The following is a 23,550-nucleotide window of genomic DNA, read 5'->3' as shown; positions in this document are numbered from 1 at the left end:
CATCAGTTTGACTCCAGGGACAAGAGACCATCAGCCTTCACAATAAGCAGAGTTCTCAGAAATGCTCTGAGGAGTAAACCTCCCTCTGGCTTCAGTGGGAGCAAGTCCAGGTGTCCAGCTGCACATTACTGGATGGCTATACTATATACAGCAGTCAGACATCAATGATTCTGGTATCAGTGAGACTGCAGGCACTACAAAGTCAAGAAAGATTTCTTCAAGAGCATCCTTAAAATGTTCCAAAATTTGCAGAGTGGATCTTCTGAAATGGCTTCACTTAAGTTAAATTTGTGCCAAACAATCTGAAACAAGCATCACCTATCACCTCAGCCAACTGGAATTATACAGTAGCATCTAGCATGTCCTTCAAAACAAAATTAGCATAGGGTAATCATTTCACATGCCTCCTGCTGTTAATGGACCAGTTAGAGCTGTTACAGTTACAGTAAGTGCATGTCATTGTCATCTGCCAGCCTCAGAAAAGGCCATCCTTTAATCAACTGACCAGAAAGTCTCATGTTTCCTAAATTCTGGAAAAACAATATTAATTTAGATATGTAAAGCAGCCTCCTGCATTTCACACACACTATATCAAGACTCACTGATATAAAACAAACTTCTTACAGGTTACACTAAAACATACCAAGACAGAAAGCTTAACAAAAGCTTCTGATCACTAGTATCACATCCTATCCTTTATGGACACAGACTGGCAGGCCCTTTCCAAAACCTCAATTCACCAATTTATCTATTTTGTTTCCAAATGTAGCAGCACTACTGTTACAGCACCTCCCAAAAGGTGGCTTGAAAGAAAGTGCAAGCAGCAAGAAAAATGTGAAGAAGGGGAAGTCTCATAGTCTGATATGGAAGATTCAGATTTCTCATTGCCTAGAGATTAAATATCGCAGGTATATCAGTGCATGCACATAGAGGAGACCATTCCCAGTTAAATTCTTGCAAGTTCTTTACCTTTGTGGAAGAGCTCTTCAGCCAATGCAGCAGTGATCCCATTGATCTCCTGCAAAGAATAAACCATTGTAATCAAGTGTTATTTACATACTCATGGTTACAATTTTTCAATGTGTACCTTTGCTACAGTCTCTCTTTTTTGCCACGTACAGGACTTTTTCAAACAGAAATCAGCTGCGATTGTGTCTTATTGATTTCTTTGTAACTTAGAAATACTTCATAAAACGACCTGAAATTAAATAATTTCATACGATTTCCATTTCCAAGATGGAAGATGCTGAACTACATTTAAATAATCACATTCTGCACATATTAGAGAAGGGCAACAGCAACTAGAGCAAATATTACAAGCCATCATTAGTCCATCTTCAAAGAAAGCTTGGTTCTGAAGAAACTATTACAAGTATAGTGTTCTTCAAAATTTAACATTAAGACTAACCTAATGCATCAAGCACTCAACATTTCCTCGGAATATCACTAATACACAGAAAACTTTAGATTAACAGGTCTACAGGGGAGAAGACATATATAAAAAGCAATTAGTCTTCTGGACTTCAACTCTATTATGCTTGCTGCAGAGTAATTCAAAAGCCCTTTTTCCCATCCTCCTGGACCCAGCCAGAAAGAAAAGGGCTGAAAACTCAATACAGGGATTTGTTATTTCTAAATCTGAAGGTGCACAAAAATCAGTACAAGTATTTCCCATCTGAGCATAATTCTTTCCACAAAAAGCAAATGCTCTGTAGAAGTCCAGAAATAGTTCTAATCATTTCCATCAGTTCTCTCTCAAAGGCCCACAAAAAGAAAAAAAACCAAACAAAACTATGTCATAGTGAAGCTTTCCCTAGACACACACATCTTAGTTTAAGGTAGCTGCAAAGGATAAACAGGTATGATGGATCATCAGAAAATGAGTATTTGATAAGTTTACTTCACTGACAAATCCCTCATGAGTCATAACAAGGGAATAAATGCATAGGACATCTGCAGCAGACAGTTCAGCTCATTTGATGAGGCAAGCATTTTAGAAAAGCACTTTCTTAGTATAACTGAAGCCCCACTCACTGACGATGAACAAAGCCTCCACATCACAGTTTTGAGAACAACAAGCTAGAAGATGCATCACAAACAAAATTCAACAATTCCAACTCTCATTTGAATAAGCCAATTACATTCATTTGGCATGCACAGATGTAAATGAAAACTATACTCTGTATCCATTTCATCATCTGGGCCACAGAGCAGGAATTTTTTCTACATTTATAATTGAAACAAGATTATGACTTGGACTGTTCAGTGAATAGCAGGCAATAAAAAGCAACTCTATTCCTCTGTCTACAAGAGACCTCTGTCTTAGCTCTAACTACTTATATGCACCAAACCCACAGAAGTCCATTGTTTGCAGATATCTCTGAACAGCAGTTTGTGGGTACTCAATTCTTTTCTTGCAAAAGCTTCTATCTGTAAATTAATAAACCAAATCTTCTAAGATGACAAAGTATACAACAGTGCAACAAAATAAGTAACAATAACATTCTACACTGCTGTCATGCAACTGCTTCTCTTTGGTAAACTGTACCTGGGTTCTCCCTGTGACACGGCTTCAAAGTGGTTGTAATGTATTTATGGTAGATATTTCTCCTCCATTTAGTTCTATTAATTTGGGAAGTAAAATTAAATAACCCGTACTGGAAATACTACAAATAAGAACAGACAAAATATTGCAGCCTTCCTATATAAACTAATGAGGCAATATCAGGGATTATAATGTCTCAAGCATGTACACGGGCTGTCTGGTAACAAAGATATTGTAAAAGATCAAAGTTCTGCAGGAAGGTTATTTTCCAGTAGAATCATTGTGGTAAATATTTAGCTTCTCTGTTGAATAACTAACTTTTTTTCACAAATATTTAAAAGTACTCTGGAGTTCCAAGCAAAAACATTTGAGTTTATACCTCAAGCCAGACTCTCCTAAAGCAAAGAAACACAGATTAAGCAAGAACTTGGCTCTTAATACACAAGCACAGTATAGAAACAGGGGAGCATTCATATCCAAATAATGCCAGTTCTTTGGAAAAGTTAAAACGTATGAACATTACAGCAAAAGGAAAAAAAATAAAATAGTCTAACAGAAAAACAGGAGCAGGACTAGGAAGAATTTCTGCCTGCATAAAAACCTTGTTGAAGTTACAGCACTGAAACATTAATGAAACATCATTTAAGAGAGAGTAGCCAGAAAACAGAAAAATTACGTAACTTCCTGATAATCAGGAAGTTTGTTCCATCTGAACAGAACTGTCCCCACACTATCACGCACATTTTCATTACACATAAAACCTCTAATTCATTTTAGAGGGCTTGATCGTGACAAACTAGTGCTTCTCACTGAAATCTGCAGAGCAATAGCAACACTATGAAGTAAACCTTCTACTATTTATCTAAGTCAAACCCTAAAGTCTCACCAGAATAATTATGTTCACGTAACATAACTAGAACAGGTTCCTCTTTGTTGCTAAAGCTTAATTAACACACCTAATGGACCACTTGTGACTCATTTCTGAAGCCTTTTTATGAAACCATGAAGGGCAATCTCAGCAGATCCCACCCCAAAGCAATTATTGCTCCTCCTTTCCATTGAGTTCTCCAGTGCATTTTCCTCTTTATGAAGTTCATTCTCCCCCTTACATGATGCCATACTGAAAAAAAAGTCTAATTATACACAAGAGATGAACGAACAAATTGCAATCTGAACAGGAAAGCAAGTCATTGCTTCTTACTTCAAGCATCCTTTACCGTAATGTTCTGTCTGCTGACTGGAGCTATTTCTCCAGAGGCCGTTCCATCGGTGTGCTTCTCATGGAGAAGCATCATTTTTCTTCATTTGGGCTACTGGAAACTGTTTCAGCATGAACCACAGCTCTTCCCATTAACCACTAAGTAGGGGTGTGTGTGGATCAATTATGCAATGTTCCTTCAGAGAGCCAGCACTATTGACTTCAGCCTAACAACCAATTCAGCTTCAGATTTATTCACAGCTTCCAACTATTCTGCCAGCATTTATTTTCTCATCTTAGAGTCCCTACCCACACTACTTGCCAGCACAGTATCTACTGCAATAAAAAGTGGTGTCAAAAAATCTTAAAAATATGCTTTGTTTGTTACTTTGTGCAAAATGCTGAAAAAGAGAGCAGTTTCAGCTATTTTGTGAAGATTCCATACAATTCTCTCCAAGTCAGAGAACTAGGGAAAGACACTCAGGCCTCCATTTTATATGCTAAAAACATAACTTACATATAAATGAAAGTGTAGGAAGTGTGACAAAACTTTTGGAGCAGTAACAGGGAACTTGACTAGCAGTGTTTGCAGATAGACCTCTAATTCCTTCTGTCTTTTCTCCACCAGGCTTTTGGAATTTTTTCCAATAATCTTCTTGGGAGGTAACAGATTCTTATCTATTTTCTTTTCTGAAACAAGCTGAAAGAAAAAGACCAGAGTTACTACCCATCTCACCATCTGAACTTGCAAAAAGATGCAACAGAACACATTAAGAGCATGTTGCCTGACCTTGGTAAGGTCCAAAAATAAAATTACTTCTGCAAATTTAGCTATTGACTTCAAAGTCCTAGGTATTTTCAGAAAGAAAATTTTATCATAAAATGTTGAGAACCAGTAACTGTTTTCTGAAAGAATCGCTCACAGTACCACAGGGCAGAATGTAACTAAGGTGATAAAACGGTAGAATAATTGGTGTGTTTCTGAGGGAGAAAACAGCTCGGTCTTGAATATAGTGGTCCTTCCCTCATTTTCACTTGCTGCTTTTAATCAGCACTGGTTAGTAACTACCCCATGCTAATGTCTTAAGGACAGTTTTATCACCCACCCCTCCCAAGAAAGTCTTTACTCCAATCCAGCTTTTGGTTACCGCATCAGCTGATCACAAACATCTCTCAGCAAAATGTCTAACAACTCTAGCCTGAACTCCACTCTGTCCAGGGCTAAAGTTGTCCAGGCCAACGTCCCTCAGTTTGAGGGGAATGTAACAGGGGCAAGTAATATTGTTCATACAAAAAGGATTTAGTCTGCAGCTCAGGTGGTACTACTTGCTCTTTACTGAAGATAGCATTTATGTCACATACAACAGAATTACACGAACTATACAACATTTTGCAAGAGACTGAGGACAGTTTTAATATCCTTACCTTTTCATGCAGGTCATGGAAATCACTGTAACGATGCTTGACAGTCCACTGATGATTGCCAACACTGACTTGAATAATGTATACCTGAAAGGAAGAAATTAAAGTAAGGGAACTGCAAAGCATTTGTCTTAAAAGTTGTGAGATGTGCTGGTTAATGTAGCACCATAAGGCGATTCTACATTCTTAAAGTATCATAGTTAACTAAAAGATAATCCAAACTCTAAGGTGACTTTGCTGATGTAGGACATCTAATCTCATTCACAAGGCTACTCTACACGTAAAACACGCAGGTGGTTCTTAATGTAAAGCAGTGGCTTTTAATTTTGTAACCCAAACGTTAATAACCAAGATCTCTAAGCTACTTTTTCTGAAGATTTCTGCTAGCTAAGTTGGCATTCATAGCTATCCACAACAACCCTGAGACGGCAGCAACCCTTCTTCAATCTACCAAGTTCCACAACAGGCAGAGGAACTGGGCAACCATCCTGCTGTCACTTCACAGTTAAGTAGAAATCTGGAGCTTAACCCTTCAGAAATCTAGACAAATCCTTTGCTTGGCTGGATGTTAACTGTTTTATTCCTTTTAGTGTAAAGCACACAAGACAGCTTCCCGAGTGTTACAATTGTGACCGAAGAATCACTACAATTATCTAAAGCAACTCAACATTTCTTTACACAAAGCTATGTATTTTTAGCCACGCATGTACCATCAATTCAAGATTTTCATTGGAGATGACTTTCCAGATTGAATAGTACTGGTTCTTCAGGAAATTCACAATCTACCTTTGGATATGCCAGGAGGCAGCCATCCCAAAGAAAATTTAAACATACAAAATAAAACAAAGTAGAAAACAAAACAAGGCTCAGCAAACCCAGTTCTACAGCTACTTGAAAACAACAAATTAAATAAACTGTATAAACCAACTATATTCCTCAAGGGAAAAAAACCCACAAAACACAAAAGAATTCATAATCAAATCTCGAAAGCATTTAATACAGTTGAGAACTTGCTTACTACCACAGATCATAGACCTGATTCATAGCTGCTCTGAGAATGATGCACATCTAGCTGCTAAACCCACTTGAAACAAAAAGCATCAACAGTTTCAATTTGTTACGTAAAAGGCCTGTTTTCACTTACTGGTAGTACAGACCAGCACAACACCAAACATTAAATAGAATACCACTTGCATTTTAAAAGATGAACTGTATCTCATACCAATTATATTTATGTAAGCACCTGACACTGGCTTGCTGACGAAAACCCAAGTCCTACAGAGAAGTGAATCAAGATGTCTGACTAGTGCACGCAGCAAGTGACACGTCAGTGTTCAGATGAGTACTGAAAACAGATGAATGCCTACACAGAATTACAGTCTCAATTAAGGCCTGTGTCTGCTTTCCCATCATGTTGTGTTGGGAAATGACAGATCAGGATTATTCACTGCACCAGTGACAAACTAGAACAGGAATAACCTGAGCATTCAAAAGTACCTCATAGCCCTGAGAAATGCAATGATAGACTCAAAAGAAACCAGAAGATTAAAGTTAGAACCTAAGAAGCACTACATTTAGAAATCATAATAAAAAGACTAGCTCTTTTAAAAAGCTGTGTTAAATCATGGCAGACTAAGCAGTATAGCTAAATGCAATGCAGATTGAGTACACAATGCACAAAACCTCAGATTATACACTGAAAACTCAGTAAACGTCACAGCTCCCAGCTGAGAGCTCATGAGACAAGAAAGGAATGTCCCTCCTCTCTGTATACAATACAGTCAGAGTAAGTATATAATAAAGGTCTCATATCCTTTTGCTGAAATGACAAGCACTGACCACTTCTAGAAACTTAGCACTGAGCCAAATGCATAGCCTGGTCAGGAAAACACCTGTTAAAGCGTTTCATGCATTGACACAATTCCTCAAATTAAGTCTTTACATGAGCAACCCTCATGTAGAACGCAGCCAGTGCTGGCAGTACGTATTCACCCTTCAAACAGCATCAGAATGCAGAATGACAGCAACTGATTTCACATCAATCCACAAGCTGCCATTGTCTTGAAGAATAAATACAAACACAAGATGCTTATGTGCTCTGAAGACTTGTTTCAATACAGAAATCAATCATTTTAAAGCAAAAAAAAATGTTAAATTTCTGAAGAAGTCAGATACATAAGTTGATCTTTAATTGATTTTGAGCGTGCCTTGTATATGACGAAGCTGACAGTTTAAGTTAAGATTCTTCAAGGACTGCCTACCTGTCAAGCCAATTGCTAGAAGGCATACATGGAGAGATGACGAAATTCTATCATGCTGCACTGTCTCCCAGACATAAATATACCATGTGAAATCTCCACCCATATTTATGCCATATGCATTTCTGTTGAGCTAAAATGCAGAAGTGTTTACATTCACAGGTTTCCCTCCTGCCTGTATCTCTACTAAATTCTCATGTGTAACAAATTTTATACACCTCTCTATAAATCAGTTGTTTTGGCCAAGTACTTTGTAAAGTGTCTAGCATATCTGTAGTGCTGTATTTTTCAAGATTTTTCTAACCAGTGACTTCAAACTCTTTGTAGTTAAGTAGTCACATCGCCAAATAGCATGCCTTTGTTTCCCTAAATATTTAAAGATGAAATATTTACTAAAAATTTTTAAGATGTATAATTTTTAAGCCAGGTGTTAAACGAACAGCATTGATTCCAGACTGCCTTTTGTTTACTTCCTGTACACATTAGAAAAACCTGCCCATCTTACTTTACATGGAAAACTTGCATTTCTACAGTATCTCTCATTCAACTTCATACTTCAGACCTGTCAAGAAAAAGACCAGCACCACACTTTACAGAGGACAGGCAGAGCTGGCCACAGGAAGCCTGGGATACAGGTGCGACTGCAGCCAGTAGGTCCCAAATTCCAGTGCAGTGATGCAACACATCTTCTCCACCCTGCCTCCTCAAGTAGTCAGTTTACGCCCATTCAAGGAAGCCACAGTATATTCCTTAAATATCAAAGCTAGTATTTATATTAAAAACAGCTGCAAAAGACAGGAAAAGCAGGAAGGCAATTTTGGGCCAAACAAACACATAGCAGGAAACAAATGAAGCACTGGCAGCCTTGAGGCATTCCAGCAATCAGCCAGTCTTCAGTGTCTAGCTGGATCAGCACATGCAGGAGAAATACCTAGTACGACTGCTCATACTTTTCTAACCCAACAGAAAAAAACCAAAACAAAACATCAAGTGCAGTATTTTTCCCTGCTGGATTTATCCATACCTTGCCTTCCACCCTAACAACTCCAACAAAAATCACATTTTTAAAAGTACCTTCAAAATTACACAGAACCATGGACCTCCCCTAATACATTTTACAGGATTTAATCTCACAACCGTCAAAAGGATGTCATTAAAATAAATCTCCTTCTATTCAGAGTATGAGCTCTGAAATACAGAATACAATGGGAAGCACAGATGCCAAAGAAAAATGTTTCTTACAAAAAAAAAAAAGGATGTAATTAGGACCACTGCCACCTTGACTACTACATGTTAATGGATAAAGATGTAGCTTGCTACTGGTAAGTTTCCTTTCTCACCTTTACCAGATTTGACTGACATTTACACCTTCTAATTTCTCCACTTTCTTCTGCTTTGGTACAAGTCTTTATCACATCCTTAAGTAGCACTAATCTATTTTCAAACACTAAACAAAAATGCTAATTTTCGTAAAACATTTCACCTTCTGAATAATTTTATAAAATTTCTGGTCCCATTTAAAGATAAATTCCTACATTACTAATGACTTTGGTCTATCTCATACAAACTGGCTGCAGGCTTGGACTCCTGCTAACAGTTTTCGGAGGTTTACACACAGGTAAGCTCAATGTCACAACTCCTTCAAAAATGCATCAAGAGAATCAAAGTAAGGCCGAATACTGGTAAATCTTGCCTTTAAAACACCCTACCTTTAAAGCTCCCAAGAAAAAATTGGCATTAAAACAGCATTGTATTTCCAGAACCATAATCATTAAAAAAGAAATCTGGCCTTGAAAAAATAAGCCTCCTTGGGCTTAGCTGCAGCAGCTTAAAATGTTATCCCCAACTATCAGCTGATCTGCTGAACATTACCTGCAGCAAAGATATATGCCTGAACTACAGCTCAACCTAGCACATTAATGGTATTATCAAAGGTTGGCTGTACCACAATACTAGGGTATTGCTGAAGCCGCAAAGTAGCTAACATTTCACCTCCTATGTCCATAACCTCCAGTGGAATAAAGGGGCAGATAATATTTTGACATTTTCTCAACTAAATTCACTTGAATTTCTCATTCACTGGTATTGCAAAACACTAATGAAAATTCTCAACACCAACATTAACACTGCTGAGCTTTGGTTCACACCTGAAATGGGAGTTTCCAGTCACCACACCACAAGCCTCACCATCAGCCTCTCGGCTGATGGGGGACTGTGAAAGCAGCCTTGCTTGGGGGACAAACCACATCCTAACACAGAGTATTAACATCTCAACAGCAGCAGCACTTCTGTGAATGCACATTACATAACTAACGTGACAGAAAAAGCTGAAACAATTTTCAAGAATTTCATTTTAAGCTTCTAACCAACTCCTTCACTGAATGCTCAGGACATTTTTGTCTGTAAATATGGCTACTCACCACCTGACAGTCATTCCCACACAAGGATGTTTCAAGGGTTGTCAGCTGGAAAGGAATTAGGCCCTTCGTGTACTACAGCTGTGTGAATGCTCTGTCCTACCACAAACTCAGAAATCACTCTCCTGTTGCTCTATTTTCTCCAGGTACCTTTTCAGAGGCAGTAGCCCAAAGTATTACTTGTAACTATTACACACCTTTACAAATATTGCCTTTTCTGGACCATCGCTCCCCTTTCCCTCTTTTCTTTTAGGTTCCTACAGTATGAAGAAACCTGACGTCATTATGTGCATTCTATATTAAAAAAAAAAAATCATTCAAATCACACTAAAATAAGGTAGGAGCAGAAAACATTTTTAGTTATATAACCAAAGGGTGGTGTGCTCGAGATGTTTACTGTCTGCAATTACGCTGAGGTTTGTTTTATGATGAGCTTCTTCCTGAAAAACAAACCAATTAACTCTTGGTAGAATGCAACCAGTTAAAAAACAAGTTATACATCAGAAATTTAATTCCTTCCCCAAACAAAAACACTGCTGACAATATTTCCTTTTTCAAAAAAAATTTTATAGGGTAAGAGAAAAACTGTCTATGTCTAATCATCTGACTTACTCTGAAAATAAAAGTAGCTTTTCAAGAGGGATTTTTATGGTATTTTCACCCGAAGAAAAGATTTCCTACTATATTTAGTCCAGCTTTAAAAGCTATGTTTACTCGATAATATTTTTTGACAATCATATGTACATATACACGCACATATATAAGTATATATGGGCAAGAACGTGACACTGACAAACTCAGCCTCCACCAAAACACCAGCTCTCCCTACGAGAAGCCCCGGGGCTGGTCTCCGCCGGCCGGAGACCCGCAGCCGCGCTCCTCGGGGACCGATTTCCCACAACACGCGTCCCCTCACGGCGGCAAAAACCGCTCGGAAATCTCTGCTGAATTATTCCCACCCTGGCTTTACCGTGGGTACAAAACCGGGCCGAGAGCCGCTGCCGGGCTCCCTCAGAGGAGGCAGCGCAGCGCGCGCCTGGCCTCAGCCCGCTCCCCCCGCGCTCCTCAGGCCGCCTGAGGGAGCGACGAGGCGGACCCGCTCACCCCCGCCTCGCTGACACCGGCACGTTCCTCACGACCTCCCCACTCGCCTCTGCGGGACGCCCGGCACCGGCCCCGCCACTCCACGCGCCCTAGCCCCGCACCGTATAGGTGTCCACCAGCTCGGAACCCAAGACTCGGGCCTCCCGCGGGGGCTCCTCGACGTCCTCGCCTCCCGCCGCCGCTTCCATGGCGCCGCGGGCAGCGCAGGGGACTGGCAGCTGCCGCGCTCACGCCGTCACCGCTCCCCGTCGACTGCTGCTGCTGCTGCCGCCGCCACCGCCGCCCGCACCGGCCCCCAGCCCGGCCTTCGCTGGCGCCGCCGCCATCTTGGCTCAGCCCCCCCTCAGGGTGCGGCTCGCCCCGCCCGCCGCCTCTTTATTGGCAGCCGGCGGCGGCGTCAGGGGCGGGGCTTGACGCTGGAGGCGGGGCTTGCCGTTGGGCGGGGCGGGGCTATGGCCAGTCGGGGCGGGGTTTAGGGGTGGAGGCGCGCATGCGTGCTGGCTCTCCGGTGAGAGGAGGGGGGAGTCTGGCAATGGTGTGCGGGGTGTTGCGGGTCCATGGGCCAATATTGATCCCAATACCAATATGAGCTATACCAGGACTATACTGCCCATTCTCTCAGCAGGAAGGTGTGCGCTCCCAGCAGGGGACAGCCAATGTCGGCACTGGCAGCACTATGGCTTCAGGAGGAAGGGAAGGGCTCAGGGGTCCAGCACTGGGGGGGGTGAGGGGTTCTCAGGATGGCATCATAGAAGAGGAGAAACTCCTCAGCAAACTTTCTATTTTACCTTGAATGTGATGTTCATGGTATGAATTAATCATAGAATCATAGAATGGTTAGAATTGGAAGGGACCTTAAAAATCATCGAGTTCCACCCCCCTGCCCTGGGCAGGGACACCTCCACTAGAGCAGGTTGCTCAAAGCCCCATCCAGCCTGGCCTTGAACACCTTCAGGGATGAGGCATCCACAACTTCTCTGGGCAACCTGTTCTGGTGTCTCACCACCCTCACAGTAAATAATTTCTTTCTAGTATCTAATCTAACGCTGTTGACCATCTTGGATCAAGTGCCTGGGTCTGGCTCCTCGTCCCCACACCTGGCTACCTCAGAAACACTGAGACCTTGAAACCCACATATCATAGCCAGCTATAGAGTAAATACTTTAAGAAATTCAGACACTAGAGTCTGCTAAAAGTGCCTTTTCTCCAAGCATTAGAAGAGAAATCAGTCCTCCTGTGTTGCTCAATCCAACGCACCTCAAAACCAGAGCTGGGCTGATGGGCCAGATGGGCATGGACTCAGCCTGGGGCCTCGGGGACGACCCCAGAGTGAATTCAGTGTAGTCTGAAGTGACTTTGCTGATGTTACGAACCTTACTCACCTCAACGCACTGTCCCACTTGAGCACAGGGAAGTGTTTCAAATCTGTGCACACTGATGGGATCTTGCCAGGGGTTTGTAACAGAAGTGGAGAATCTTAAAGGATGGCAAGAAAATCTTCCTCAGCTTTTTCCCTGTGAACCCCGAGGGGGAACCACAGGAGGTTTGGGTAAAAAAGCACCTTCCAGCAAAATGACGGTGACCTCTCTGTGTCCTTGCTTATGCTACCTAAGAGAGGATGCAATCAGCTCCAGTGTAGAGTCATTAATGATAGCAGAAGTGCCAAACACCCTGGGTGCACGTGTGGATTTCAAAGTCATCTGGATGGAAAGTATTTCCTTGGCAGAAGGGAGCTGTGGGGCTGAGGGAGTAACACTACGGGGTAACACTCGTGTCGGACAGATGCAACCAGACCCAGGGTGGCAAATAAGAAAACACACCTCTGCAAATGCAGCTGGATAAACCCATTTTGATTTTATTTTCACTGCAAAACACTTTCCCTTGGTCAGGATTTAGCTGAAGGATCCTTCACACTGTGTAAGGAGAAAACACGTAAAGGCAGCCCAAGAGGGATTTTCTGTCCCCAGCATCAGCAGGAGCTGCTCCTGAGCTCAGTGTCTTGATGAGATAATAAGTGGTTTTGGAGAGCAACTTTAATTAAGCTTCCTCTGAATGTCCCGTCTCCTTAATTAAATAACAATTTGCAGCGCTTGCACGTCTGTGGGTTTTGATAGGCGCCCTTTTCCTCTGCCTGAAGCAGTCTCTGCCTGTGGGCACCGAGGTGGCATGTGGTGTGACAGCCCTGTCCCAGCTCCCAGAAAAGATGCATCATCAGGACCAATGCAGCCAGGGAAGGGGGCAAACAGGGGCTCATTCAGCTAAAACCCTCTGAGGAGGATTTAGGTAACAGTACATTAAAGAGCTTCGATGTCGGTGGGTCTGGCCCTGCTTGGGGCTGGCTGCCTTGTGCAGGGAATTGGGACACTGGAGTGTTTTGCTGAGGTTTGAAGCCATGACAGGCTTCCCAAACACCCCAACTTCAAATAAAGTTGCCACTTAGTAGGGCTTCTTCTTTTTATTTCCTTGTATTTGACCTGAAGGATGCTGCTGCTTATTTTGCAGTGGGTTGCGGCTGCCTAGAAAGGAAAACCCAAAATGAGATTTTTGGAGAAAAAAGCGCATAAACCCTCCTGCTTGTCTTAGTACCTTGGATTGAGTGACAAGTGCAACAGCACATTGGGATGCAGCTGAAGCCTGAGCTAACGCGCCATACCGAACCGCAGCGACAGCCAGTGTGCTGCCAAGCCGGCCGTGCACTGGGATTAAGGGCGCTTGTGTCGGCAGCCCTCCTCCGGCTATAGATAGCTGCGCCCTGTCTCTGCCGTGGGTCTCGTGAGGGGAGGCAAGAGAAGCAGCAGAAGAGGATGGTTATCCCCGGGACACCCCCATATGCACTGCTGCAGCCTCCCTCTGCGCTTTGCAAAGCAGAGGCTCTGGGTTTCTCCCAATTCCCAAGTCTTTTATAAGCAAACTGCTCCAGAGCGCCAGGGGATGCTGGCAGCTTTGGCTCTGAGCAGCAAGCAGGGAGGCAGGGGTTGGCATAATGCCTTCTCCTCCTTCCCTGGGAGGAACATCACCCCTCGCTGCCAGATGGATTTCATCCTTCCCCTCTAAGCACGACTGTGTTTTGCAAGTCTCTGTTCGCGTCAGGCATTTGCAGAAGCATGGCTTTCCCATGTCGGCATGCAGCAGCCCAGATTTCCCCTCTCTAAGCAGACAGAGACCCTTCTTTCACATCCCAACCTGGATTTCATCCCATCTCCTCCAGGAGCATGGCCATGACTCTTTGAAGGCAATGCCAGAGCTTCCACTCCTGCTGCGCATCGGCCCTAGATATATTCTGACATATCCCGGGGGCTGTTTTCAGGGGGATGACTCAGAGCTGTCGCCTCCTGGTACAGAGGGATGGGACCAGGCATGATTCCTTGCCCTCTGCCGTGGTGCCTGGCAGTGCCCGGGGCTGGCACCCTCCACCCCACTGGCTCCACAGGGAATCCTGAGAGGGGGAAGCAATGTGGGACTGGGGGAGCATCTCAGGACAGCACCTCATTGGGGCTCTCCATGGGGGTGCCCAGGAGGGTTTGGGTGGTGGTGGGCATCCCAGCCTGTGTCCTCACCAAAGGAAATGCTCCAGTCCCCTTTAACAAAATAACTACTGCCCTTTGCAGCTTTTCCTGCCATTTCTATGTTCAAAGCAACCAAAATATTAATATTTTCCAGTTCTGAAGACTAACATGCTTCAAAACTTAATTCCTTGAATGTAAGTTAATCTTTCAGGTGTGCAGAACCTGGGAGGATATGGTGTGGGACAGGGCACTGTGCTCACCCCAACACCCACCTGGGGTCACTGGTTAATGCCACTTGGGCGAGGGACAGCAGGCTTTTTGCATGCAACATGATGAATATTAAAGGGAAAAGAGATTTTTAGAAGAGATGAAACCTAACAGCTGCATTCATGGTATTTTCAGTTTTGGTAACTAACACTGGTATGAGCTAGCTGGAGGTGAGACTGTCACCCTGAGACGCTGGAGCCATCCATATCTCCTTTGGACACAAGAGGGAGTCCTGAATCACTAAAAAAGAGGGTTTTGCTTTGGTTGCTGTGGATTAAAATGCTTTTTCCTGCTCTGAGGAAAACCTAGTCATCACTCGGAGGCCTTTAGCATGTTTTGCTCTTCACTGTGGTGGGGTAAATCCACAGTAAATCCAGGAGTGTGGATTTTCCCTGTTTCCGGTGGGAAGAGGTCAGCTCGCTGGTTGGGTGAAGTGACCCCTGGTTTCCTAAAGAACTGGGAATTATCCCTGAAATCAAGCACAGCTGACAGCCACCAAACCCCATTTTGCAGCCCCAGCTAAATGCAGAAAACGGAGGCAAAGATCCACACTTCTCCACACTGTGTCATCGTGACCGCACATTCCCCTCCCTGGCCTTGGTGCCTGCATGCACACGGCATCATCTACTCTGAGGCCATCACCACTGGCCCCAGCAGCATGTCCCTCCATGGGCTTGGGGACAGCCAGTGGAGGGGACAGGAAGGCCCTGGCACCTCCCGTTCCCAGTGTCCCAGGGGGACATTTGCTGCTGGACGGGGGTATTTTGGGAGGCATGCCTTTCCCATATTACCCAATTTAATTAGGCACAGTATAATCTTTCTAATGGATCTTCCGGGGGGGGGGGGGGACACGGGAGGCAGAGGTGACATGGTGGCATGCATCCAGTCAGGACAGCCAAATACTGCAATATATCAGCAAAGGTCCTGCCAAGACCTGGCTGAAAGGGCTTGCTCCTTCCCATATCAAAGTCACGAGGAAACCTCCAGCTGCCCTGAAACGGGGCTGGGGCTGGCTCCGGACGTGCCAGCCTCGGGCTCGGCAGTGTCTCCATCCCAAGGCACGCAGGGGAGGCATTCCTGTGGGGACGGGCATGGGCGTGTGGGGCTGCTGGTGGGCTGGTCACATCCCCCGGGGCGGGCAGCCCCCTATATCAGCCGGGCTTGCAAGGGCAGCGCCGGCAGAGTGTGACCGTAACGTCCCCCAGCCTCTCGCCCAACCTCTCCAGCCATGGATGACATTTATAAGGCAGCGGTAAGTGCTTCCCTTTGGGGTTTTGGTTTTGGGGGGGAGGGGAGCTAAAGGGTTTACAGGGGTTTTACAATAGATTCCCCAAAGCTGTGACGGAGGTAATTCAACAGAGAAATGCAAATAATAAATAGTTATAGGCTGGCAACTTCTTTTAGTCGACATCATCATCCAGGACACCCAGGACCTTTCCCACTGATGGCTCTGAAGATTTCACACTCCTCTTGTAAGAGTGAAACTCTCAACGGTTCTGCTAAACTATTTACAATTACTCCCCTGGTTCCCTGCTGTAAGGCAGGGAGATGGCCCGTAGGTGAAGTTCTAAATCTCAGCAAACTCTTGAAAGCCTAAGAGGTGTCTGCCAGTTTTAGCCCAGACAAAGCAGAGCAGCGTTTCCCATGAAACGAACATTATTAGTACGGGTTAAACCTCACCCTGTTCTTTCTGGTGCCATTGCTACGTGTTCCCCCCCTTCCTCAGCTGAGTATTTTTTCTGGAAGATTTAAAAAACCCCTTGGCTCTTGTAATTTATTTCCAAACATCCTCCTCTGCTTTGCCACTCCTGATATCTGCTCTGCAGAAATCCAGAATGTGAGCTATGCTCTTGGGGAATGCAGAGCATCCTAATGGCTATTTTAACTTACACAGCTGCACGCTGCGCTCACCGTGTAAACCCAAACTATTTAGTCTGTAATAAGAACACTACATTATTTTGTAACATAGACAGACAGTGATATGCAGATGAAATAAGGATGAGAATAGATTCTGGATTGTGTGGATTTCTACTGTGTCCCTTCCATAACTGGGGTTAAAATAAGAGCTTTTTTTTATTTTATTTAATGTATAGTTGATCAGGTTTAATTTTAACTAAAGGCATAAAAAATACATCATACAAATCCTATTTTAATTCCAAGGCTTTTAGAGGGAAGAAAGATAGTGCCTGATACATAACTGAAGAAAAGACCAAAATGCTCACACCTCTCCTGTCCTTTGGTCAGCCCTGAACCTCGCTAAATGGAATCGCCCTAGTGACCCCAATACTGTGAAAAGGTTTAGGGAGGGCTGTACAATATAGCACTGAGTCCCCCAACAAACACCTCAGAAAAGGAGAGAAATGTGACCTGTGAAATCAAAGAAAGCCCAGGCTTCTCTAATTAAGCTTTTAAATTAAATATGTTCTCTGCAACTCAAGGCACGGGTCCTCTGCAACTCAAGGCACGGGTCCTCTGCTTTTTGTTTAGGGACCTCCTGCCCATAATTAGGGAGAAAGGCTGAGGTGCTTTGGAAGCCGTCAATGCCCACAGGCAAAAAGGTCTGTCCATTTGCTGGGGCAGTGCCCTCGCAGTGTGGGTGGAGAGCCCCAAAATTAAGGGTTACCCAACTGCAAGCTCCAGCCTCTCTCCAAATCTCTACCCCAAAAATGGGCAAAAAATCCACAGGTGAAGGTGGGGACTCTCTGCCTGGGGATTTTAGCAGAGTTGGACCATGGAGGAATTTAGCTGAGAAAAAGGAATGGCAGCAATAGAGAACAACCCCAAAATTTTCTACCTCAGATACCAAAAACTTACCCCAAACATGGAGCCCTTGACCAGGGAAATGGGCCGTGCAAAAGACCTGATGGGCTCCCATATGGATTTTGCTGCTGGTTTGAAGGTGGGGCCACGCTGGTAAATGTGGGGCTCGAGTCCCAGGCATCAGCTGCCAGCACCTTCACAAGGCAAAACAAGTCTAAACCAGGCACCACTGAGACAAAAAGCTTTTTTGTGGATTTATTCCCCAAGATTTTAACCACAAGAAAACATTTTGCTGGAAAAAAAATTCAAGAAATTCCCCTGTCTGACTTCAAATGGAAACATGGGACAAAGAAGAGAGCTCTGATAAAAACAAAATACAGGACATTTGGCGTTACTACGTCTGCCACAGTGCTGTGAGCTTAGTGCTTGTCTTCCCACACCGCAGCTGAGGAAACCTGTCCCCAAAATGATGTGGAGGGAAAAAAGGAATAAAGCCCCGAACAGCACCCGTGTCCAGAGGGCACTATAAACAGCTCAAGAGATATCTCTGTAATAAAAGGGTCACTCTATAGTTATAATGCATTTAATTTACATACAGCATAGCTCCACTTCTTTCATTTCAGTAGTCAAGGAAGCTTCAAAAGTGAGGATTTTTTTTCTATTTGCTGCATGCTGATGGCATGTATTAGTATTATAGTTATGCCAAATTCCCTATGTGCAGCCAGGGAACCCAATGGATTTTCATCTTGCCCACTCATGCCTAGATAAGGGTGTTCAAACACAAAGCTATTTTGGGAACATTTTTAGGCTCTGTTAAGCGGCACTAAGAACAGTGCCAGGGACAAGTGTCCAGATAAAGGGCTGCAAGGATAAATACCAAAGCCTGGGAACAATTGGGGAGCTCATCTTTATCTCCAGCACCTCTCTTGCCCAGGCTTATAAATAGCGAATGCACCAAGAGGGTCAGGTTACCCAAGCGGCAGGATGGTGGCTGTGGAAATCGGCCGAGGGAGCGTTGGCTGCCCTCACTCTGCCCAGACAATAGCCACAAAGGGCTGGCAGCTGCCCGCCTGCCTTCAGCAGCACCAGGTTCACAGTGGGCTTGGGTTTCCTCCTGCAATGGCAATCCTGCCACCATCCTCAGCACTTTCTGACTTGAAAATCTTCACCTTCTGGTGTGTGGGGAACGGGATAAGGCTCTCTGCCTGCTTCCCACAGGCTCTGTCCCGCTAAGAAAAAGCACTTTCCTTGCCTCTCGCTGCAGGAGGGAAGGATTTCCTGTTGGCTTTTGCAAAACCACTCCTCTTTGGGGCAAAAGCATCAGCCTTCCCTCAAAGACAGGGTGCCACAACCCTGGGTTGAAGAGTTTGGCCCTGACCAAAACACAGCGGAGACGGGCATTGGGGACTGCTCACACAGAGTATGGAGACAGCAGTAAGGAGACATTAGTGGGGTCAGGCACCCTCCGCACGGGGCAGAAGCAGTCCTGGCAGTGCTCAGGTCTAGCTGACTCTGGAGAGGCTGTCGACCAGTCTGGGAGGGAAAAAAAAAAATCAGCGTTTTAACCTATGCTACCAAAGGGGTGGTTGGACACAGTGGTGGGGTCAGCAATTTTAGATAAGCAACACTTGCAGGCAGGAATGAAGCCAAAGAGAGAAATACACTTAAAGAGACTTGATGCAGAGCTGATGGATTCCTCCTTGCTCTCCTCATTGATTATTTTCATTAATTCATGCTAACTAGTAAGCTCCCACTGATCGTCTGCAGGGAATGAATTAAGGTAGGGTTTGGAAACAATCTGCCAGCCCATTTGGGTCTACAGGCCATTTCTTTGGGGAGATATCCAAAACAGGCTAAAGGGAATAGCAGTGCCCTTCCGAGGTGGGAACCTTTGTAATAAACACTGACTTGGATGGAAGCAGAGCAGCCCTTAATGCTCTGGATAGTGCAGAGAGCTTCCTGACTCTAGGACTGAAAAACAAATACCAGGGTTGGTCTTGTCCGCCTCTCCCTCCCCAGGGACGTCTCCAGCACATCCCACCTCTGACCTGGCCTCAGCCCACACATGAGCAGCCCTCAGCGGCACAGATGTCGCGCTGTGAAGCCTTCTGGCAACAAGAAATTATCCACAAAAGGTTGACAGAGACAAATGCTTTTCCCAGTGGGTCTTCCCTGCTTGTGCAAAGGCTAATTCTGATAGATGCTGCCACTCTGGAGAAATGATGATCACTTCAAAGGAGTTGGGAATAATTTTTTTTTTAAGGGGAAGAATCTGTTGGACTACAAAAAGTTGCGGTGTCAAAACCTCACTGGTCGTATATCCTGTAGTCCATGAGGGTGACTGTTGTAAGGCTTGGCTGACCTTTCAAAGGCTGTTAAACAAATAACATTACCTTTTAACCATTAGTGATGCTGAGGAAGAAAAATTACTTCATCTCTGTGTTTTCCTTACAGGTTGAACAGCTGACAGAAGAGCAAAAAAATGGTAGGTGCATCTTTTAACCTGACATTGCAGCCTAAAGACGAACTCCCCAGCTGGCAGCCAGCCTGCCTCAGCAATCACACCCCAGAAAATGCCAGACTGGCCCGGGATGAGCCCCCTGCCCTGGGGCACCCCGCCTCAGGGTTGAGGCATGGGGCAAGACCCCCGGCATCTCCTCTTCCCTCTCTCCCCAGAGTTCAAAGCTGCCTTCGACATCTTCGTGCTGGGGGCGGAGGATGGCTGCATCAGCACCAAGGAGCTGGGGAAGGTGATGCGGATGCTGGGGCAGAACCCCACCCCTGAGGAGCTGCAGGAGATGATAGATGAGGTGGATGAGGATGGTGAGAGATTTGGGTTTCTTCCACTCTCCCAAGCACGACGGGAATGGGGCAGGTTGGGAGCACTCAGTGTCTGCGTAGCGCTGGCAGGACCCATGCTGGGGGTCACAGCATGGAAATTGCACAGATCCATTTAAAAAAAACCAAAATATAGGCTGAATGCAGCCACTGCCATTTCAGAAATGCCACAAATACAGGATTCTGTCATCAGGAACATCTTTCACTGCTCAAGTGTACACACATACACAAATAACTGCCAATATTGATTAAATCAGTGTACTGGTGGTCACATAACAAAATCCACTGCATGCAAGTTGGGCAGAAATACCATACTAAGTAACTGGAAAATAAAATAAAATAAAAAACCAGTTAAAAATCAGGCAAAAAAGGAAGATAACCATGTCACTGAAAACAACAGTACTGTACTGCTGGTGCAAAAACACACTGCATGAATACCTGCCTTCTGGATGAGATGGACAGGTATCCATATTCCATAGCAGGAATTTCCATTCATCAGTGCTTCAAGCTTTTGGTTCATTTTGCTTTGGCAAAATCACTGCAAAAAGTGAAAATTCGGTGATGAAGTCAGTCCACGGCCTCAGTCACTTACACCAGCATCCTGAAAGCCGCCTCTTGCTGCCGTGCTGCTCTCCTGAGTTTTGCTCCTTGGTTACTAAAGAGAAGTGTGATGTCTTGGTGTTGCCTGTTCACCCACCGTAGTGCTGTCTGATGGTGTGTACTCTGCCTGCAGGTAGCGGCACTGTAGACTTTGATGAGTTCCTTGTTATGATGGTCCGGTGTATGAAAGACGACAGCAAAGGAAAAACCGAAGAGGAACTCTCAGATCTCTTCAGGATGTTTGACAAGTAAGGGCAGCGACTGCAGCACAGTGGGGTGGTGGGAGCAGTGCAGTCACCCCAGTTCCCCTTCCCCAGCATGTTGGTCCACTTCTGAGATCTTCCATCCTTGCACAGAAATGCTGATGGCTACATCGACCTCGAGGAGCTGAAGATCATGCTGCAGGCAACGGGCGAGACCATCACGGAGGACGACATAGAAGAACTGATGAGAGATGGAGATAAAAACAATGACGGCAGGATTGACTATGATGGTAGGAGTCTTCCTTGTATGCAGTTCAATTGTGAGTCACTGGACAGCTCCTGTGGTCTTGGTTGCCTTCAGGGATGGGTGTGAGCTCATGCAGGCAGTGCTGGGCAATACACCTGATCACAGCTGGTGTTTGCACAGGGATGAGGGGTTTCTTATGCTTGTGAAATGGTAGCAAGGGCCTGGGGCTGCTGAACTCTCTGCATGCTGAGAAAGCCAGCCTGCACTGAAGCAAACCTGCTTTGCACCAGGGACCTGCCTGTCCCTCCTGCACCCTAAACACAAGCACCACCTCCGAAGGGCTGTATCTTTGAACACGATGCTGCCGAAATGATGCCCAGACAATTTCCAGGCTGAGCTGGTGGCCATGTTCCTCCCTAGGCACTCACCTCCAGTGTTTCAGTGGCGACTGAGGGTGACGCTGAGCTCTGGTGACATTTCCAGTGGGAGTCACAAGGAGTCCTCACCACAGCCAGAGGAGCAGTAGCCGTCCCCTCTCAGCCTTTTGCACATCGGGGTGTGGGGGTGGGGGTGGAAAAGGAGACAGGGCTGGGGAAAGCTGCCAGGACCACACTTGGCAGCTGCGAGGGCACTTTGGTCCCACCTCACACCCCTTATCTCCTATGTCTTCCCCTTGGCAGAGTTCCTGGAGTTTATGAAGGGAGTTGAATAAATCTGAAGCCAGATGACAGCCCAAATCTCCTAAACCCCTCCAGCTCCGCATCTCATCTCCTTGGCTAAGTCCCCTGGCTACCGGCATGAAGACTGAGTGCTGAGAAGGGTGGCCGCTGGGAAAATAAAACGCGTTAATACCAAGTGCCTCAGATGGTTTTTCCTTGGAGGTTTAGTGAGAGCTTCACCCTGGTCACGTATTCGTGACTAATGGGTCTGCTCCTCAGGGCTGCACCAAGTGCCTGCGAACTGCGTCTGGGAAGGTGACACCACAGTTGGCAGTTTAAGTCTCCGGGGAGATATTTTGCTGCCAGCCCAGTGACAAAGCCCAGCCAAAGGGGCCATGGATGCTCAGTGGGGAGCTGCCACGTTGCATCTCCTGACCCTTGCCATGGTGAGCGGGCTCAGGAGCCAACACTGGTGCCTGCTGGCTTAACTGGAGCATCAGCAGCATTTTAGTGATGAAATATGAATTAACAACCACTTATACCACCACTGAAATCCCCGAGTGAGGAACAGTCCCTTTCCTTCACTGGCTGTCCTGAAGGGACACCCCTTCCTCCTCTCCACCATCCTGATGGCCACCCTGCGGCATGTGCAAGGATGACCTGTGTTTTCTTTGGAAACATGAATAAAAGCCATTGCTAAGCTGGACTGAGTTCCTCCTTCCCACCTCGCCCAGCCTGGCAGGAAGCAGGCAATGGCAGCCCTGCAGCACCTCACAGCCCTCCAGCAGCCCTGGGTGGGAGCCTTGCTGCAAAACTGAAACACCCAATTTTCCCTCAGAAATCATGTCCATTTGGGCCCTGAGCAAGGCACAGCCTTGCTTTGGGTCTCACCCCCCAGGCGCGGGGTGACAGCAGGGCCGAGGAAGAGCCGTGCTGTCCCTGAAGGCCCAGAGTGCCATCTTCTCCCGTCCCAAGGAAGCGCAGCATTCCTGCGGCATTAGCAGCTCCCCTGCACATAGCTGCCTCCTCCCATCGAATTACAGCCCCAGCACAGCTCAGGCATTGCAGTCGTGTTGCTAAAATCAAACGTTTACCCAAGCAAAATAAACATTGGCAGGGCAAGGCACAAGATTGTGTCAGTGCAAACCCCAGCGATGCTGCCCTCAACCCTGGGCGAGGGTAACACCAGGCCAGCACCCCCATGCCCACTGCACCATCCTTCTGCCTTTCCTCCCCAAACCAGCTTATTTTTTTGCCTTCCGGGAAATAACACCCTGAGCAGCTGTATTTGGTGTGACAGATGCTCTCATTTGTAGCAATGATGAAATATTGTAATTCAGACCAAATAGGCTTGAGGTGAAAAGAGGCCTGAGAGGGGTTGTCAGGTGTTTGGAAGGACATGGCTTTGTCTTTCCTGGAGAAGAGAAGGCTGAGGGGAGACCTTATCTATGTTTACAATTACCTAAAGGGTGGGCTGAAGGATGATGGAGCTGGACTCTTTTCAGTGGTTTCCAGCGATAGGATGA

The 23,550-nt window shown here is 45.4% G+C and overlaps 2 protein-coding genes across 6 annotated transcripts in view; one reads left to right on the top strand and one right to left on the bottom strand.

Moving 5' to 3' along the window:
* The window catches only part of NISCH (nischarin), a 31,990-nt gene extending 20,694 nt beyond the window's left edge, over positions 1 to 11,296 (bottom strand). For 4 of the 5 annotated variants that reach the window (XR_012463340.1, XR_012463339.1, XM_074152743.1 and 1 more), the window contains exons 1-4: positions 11,046 to 11,294; positions 5,169 to 5,252; positions 4,261 to 4,443; positions 970 to 1,018 (exon numbers count right to left, since the gene is read on the bottom strand). Coding sequence is in view for 3 of the 5 variants with exons in the window: in XM_074152743.1 (XP_074008844.1) it covers positions 970 to 1,018; positions 4,261 to 4,443; positions 5,169 to 5,252; positions 11,046 to 11,132 (403 nt within the window). In the remaining 2 variants the exon portion in view is untranslated. Of the gene's footprint in view, positions 1 to 969; positions 1,019 to 4,260; positions 4,444 to 5,168; positions 5,253 to 11,045 lie in introns of all 5 variants that reach the window. The other variant, XM_074152742.1, reaches the window with a different exon arrangement.
* Positions 11,297 to 15,706: 4,410 nt separating this feature from the next.
* Positions 15,707 to 22,730, top strand: TNNC1 (troponin C1, slow skeletal and cardiac type). The gene is made up of 6 exons (XM_074152255.1): positions 15,707 to 15,969; positions 19,932 to 19,962; positions 20,154 to 20,300; positions 21,049 to 21,163; positions 21,272 to 21,408; positions 22,046 to 22,730. Exons 1-6 carry the CDS (start codon positions 15,946 to 15,948, stop codon positions 22,075 to 22,077), a joined length of 486 nt encoding a protein of 161 aa, XP_074008356.1. The 5' UTR covers positions 15,707 to 15,945; the 3' UTR covers positions 22,078 to 22,730.
* The last annotated feature ends 820 nt before the right edge of the window (positions 22,731 to 23,550 follow it).

This window comes from Numenius arquata, chromosome 8 (assembly GCF_964106895.1).
Source record: "Numenius arquata chromosome 8, bNumArq3.hap1.1, whole genome shotgun sequence".
Lineage (NCBI taxonomy): Eukaryota > Metazoa > Chordata > Aves > Charadriiformes > Scolopacidae > Numenius > Numenius arquata.
This window is presented reverse-complemented; position numbering and strand designations above follow the sequence as displayed.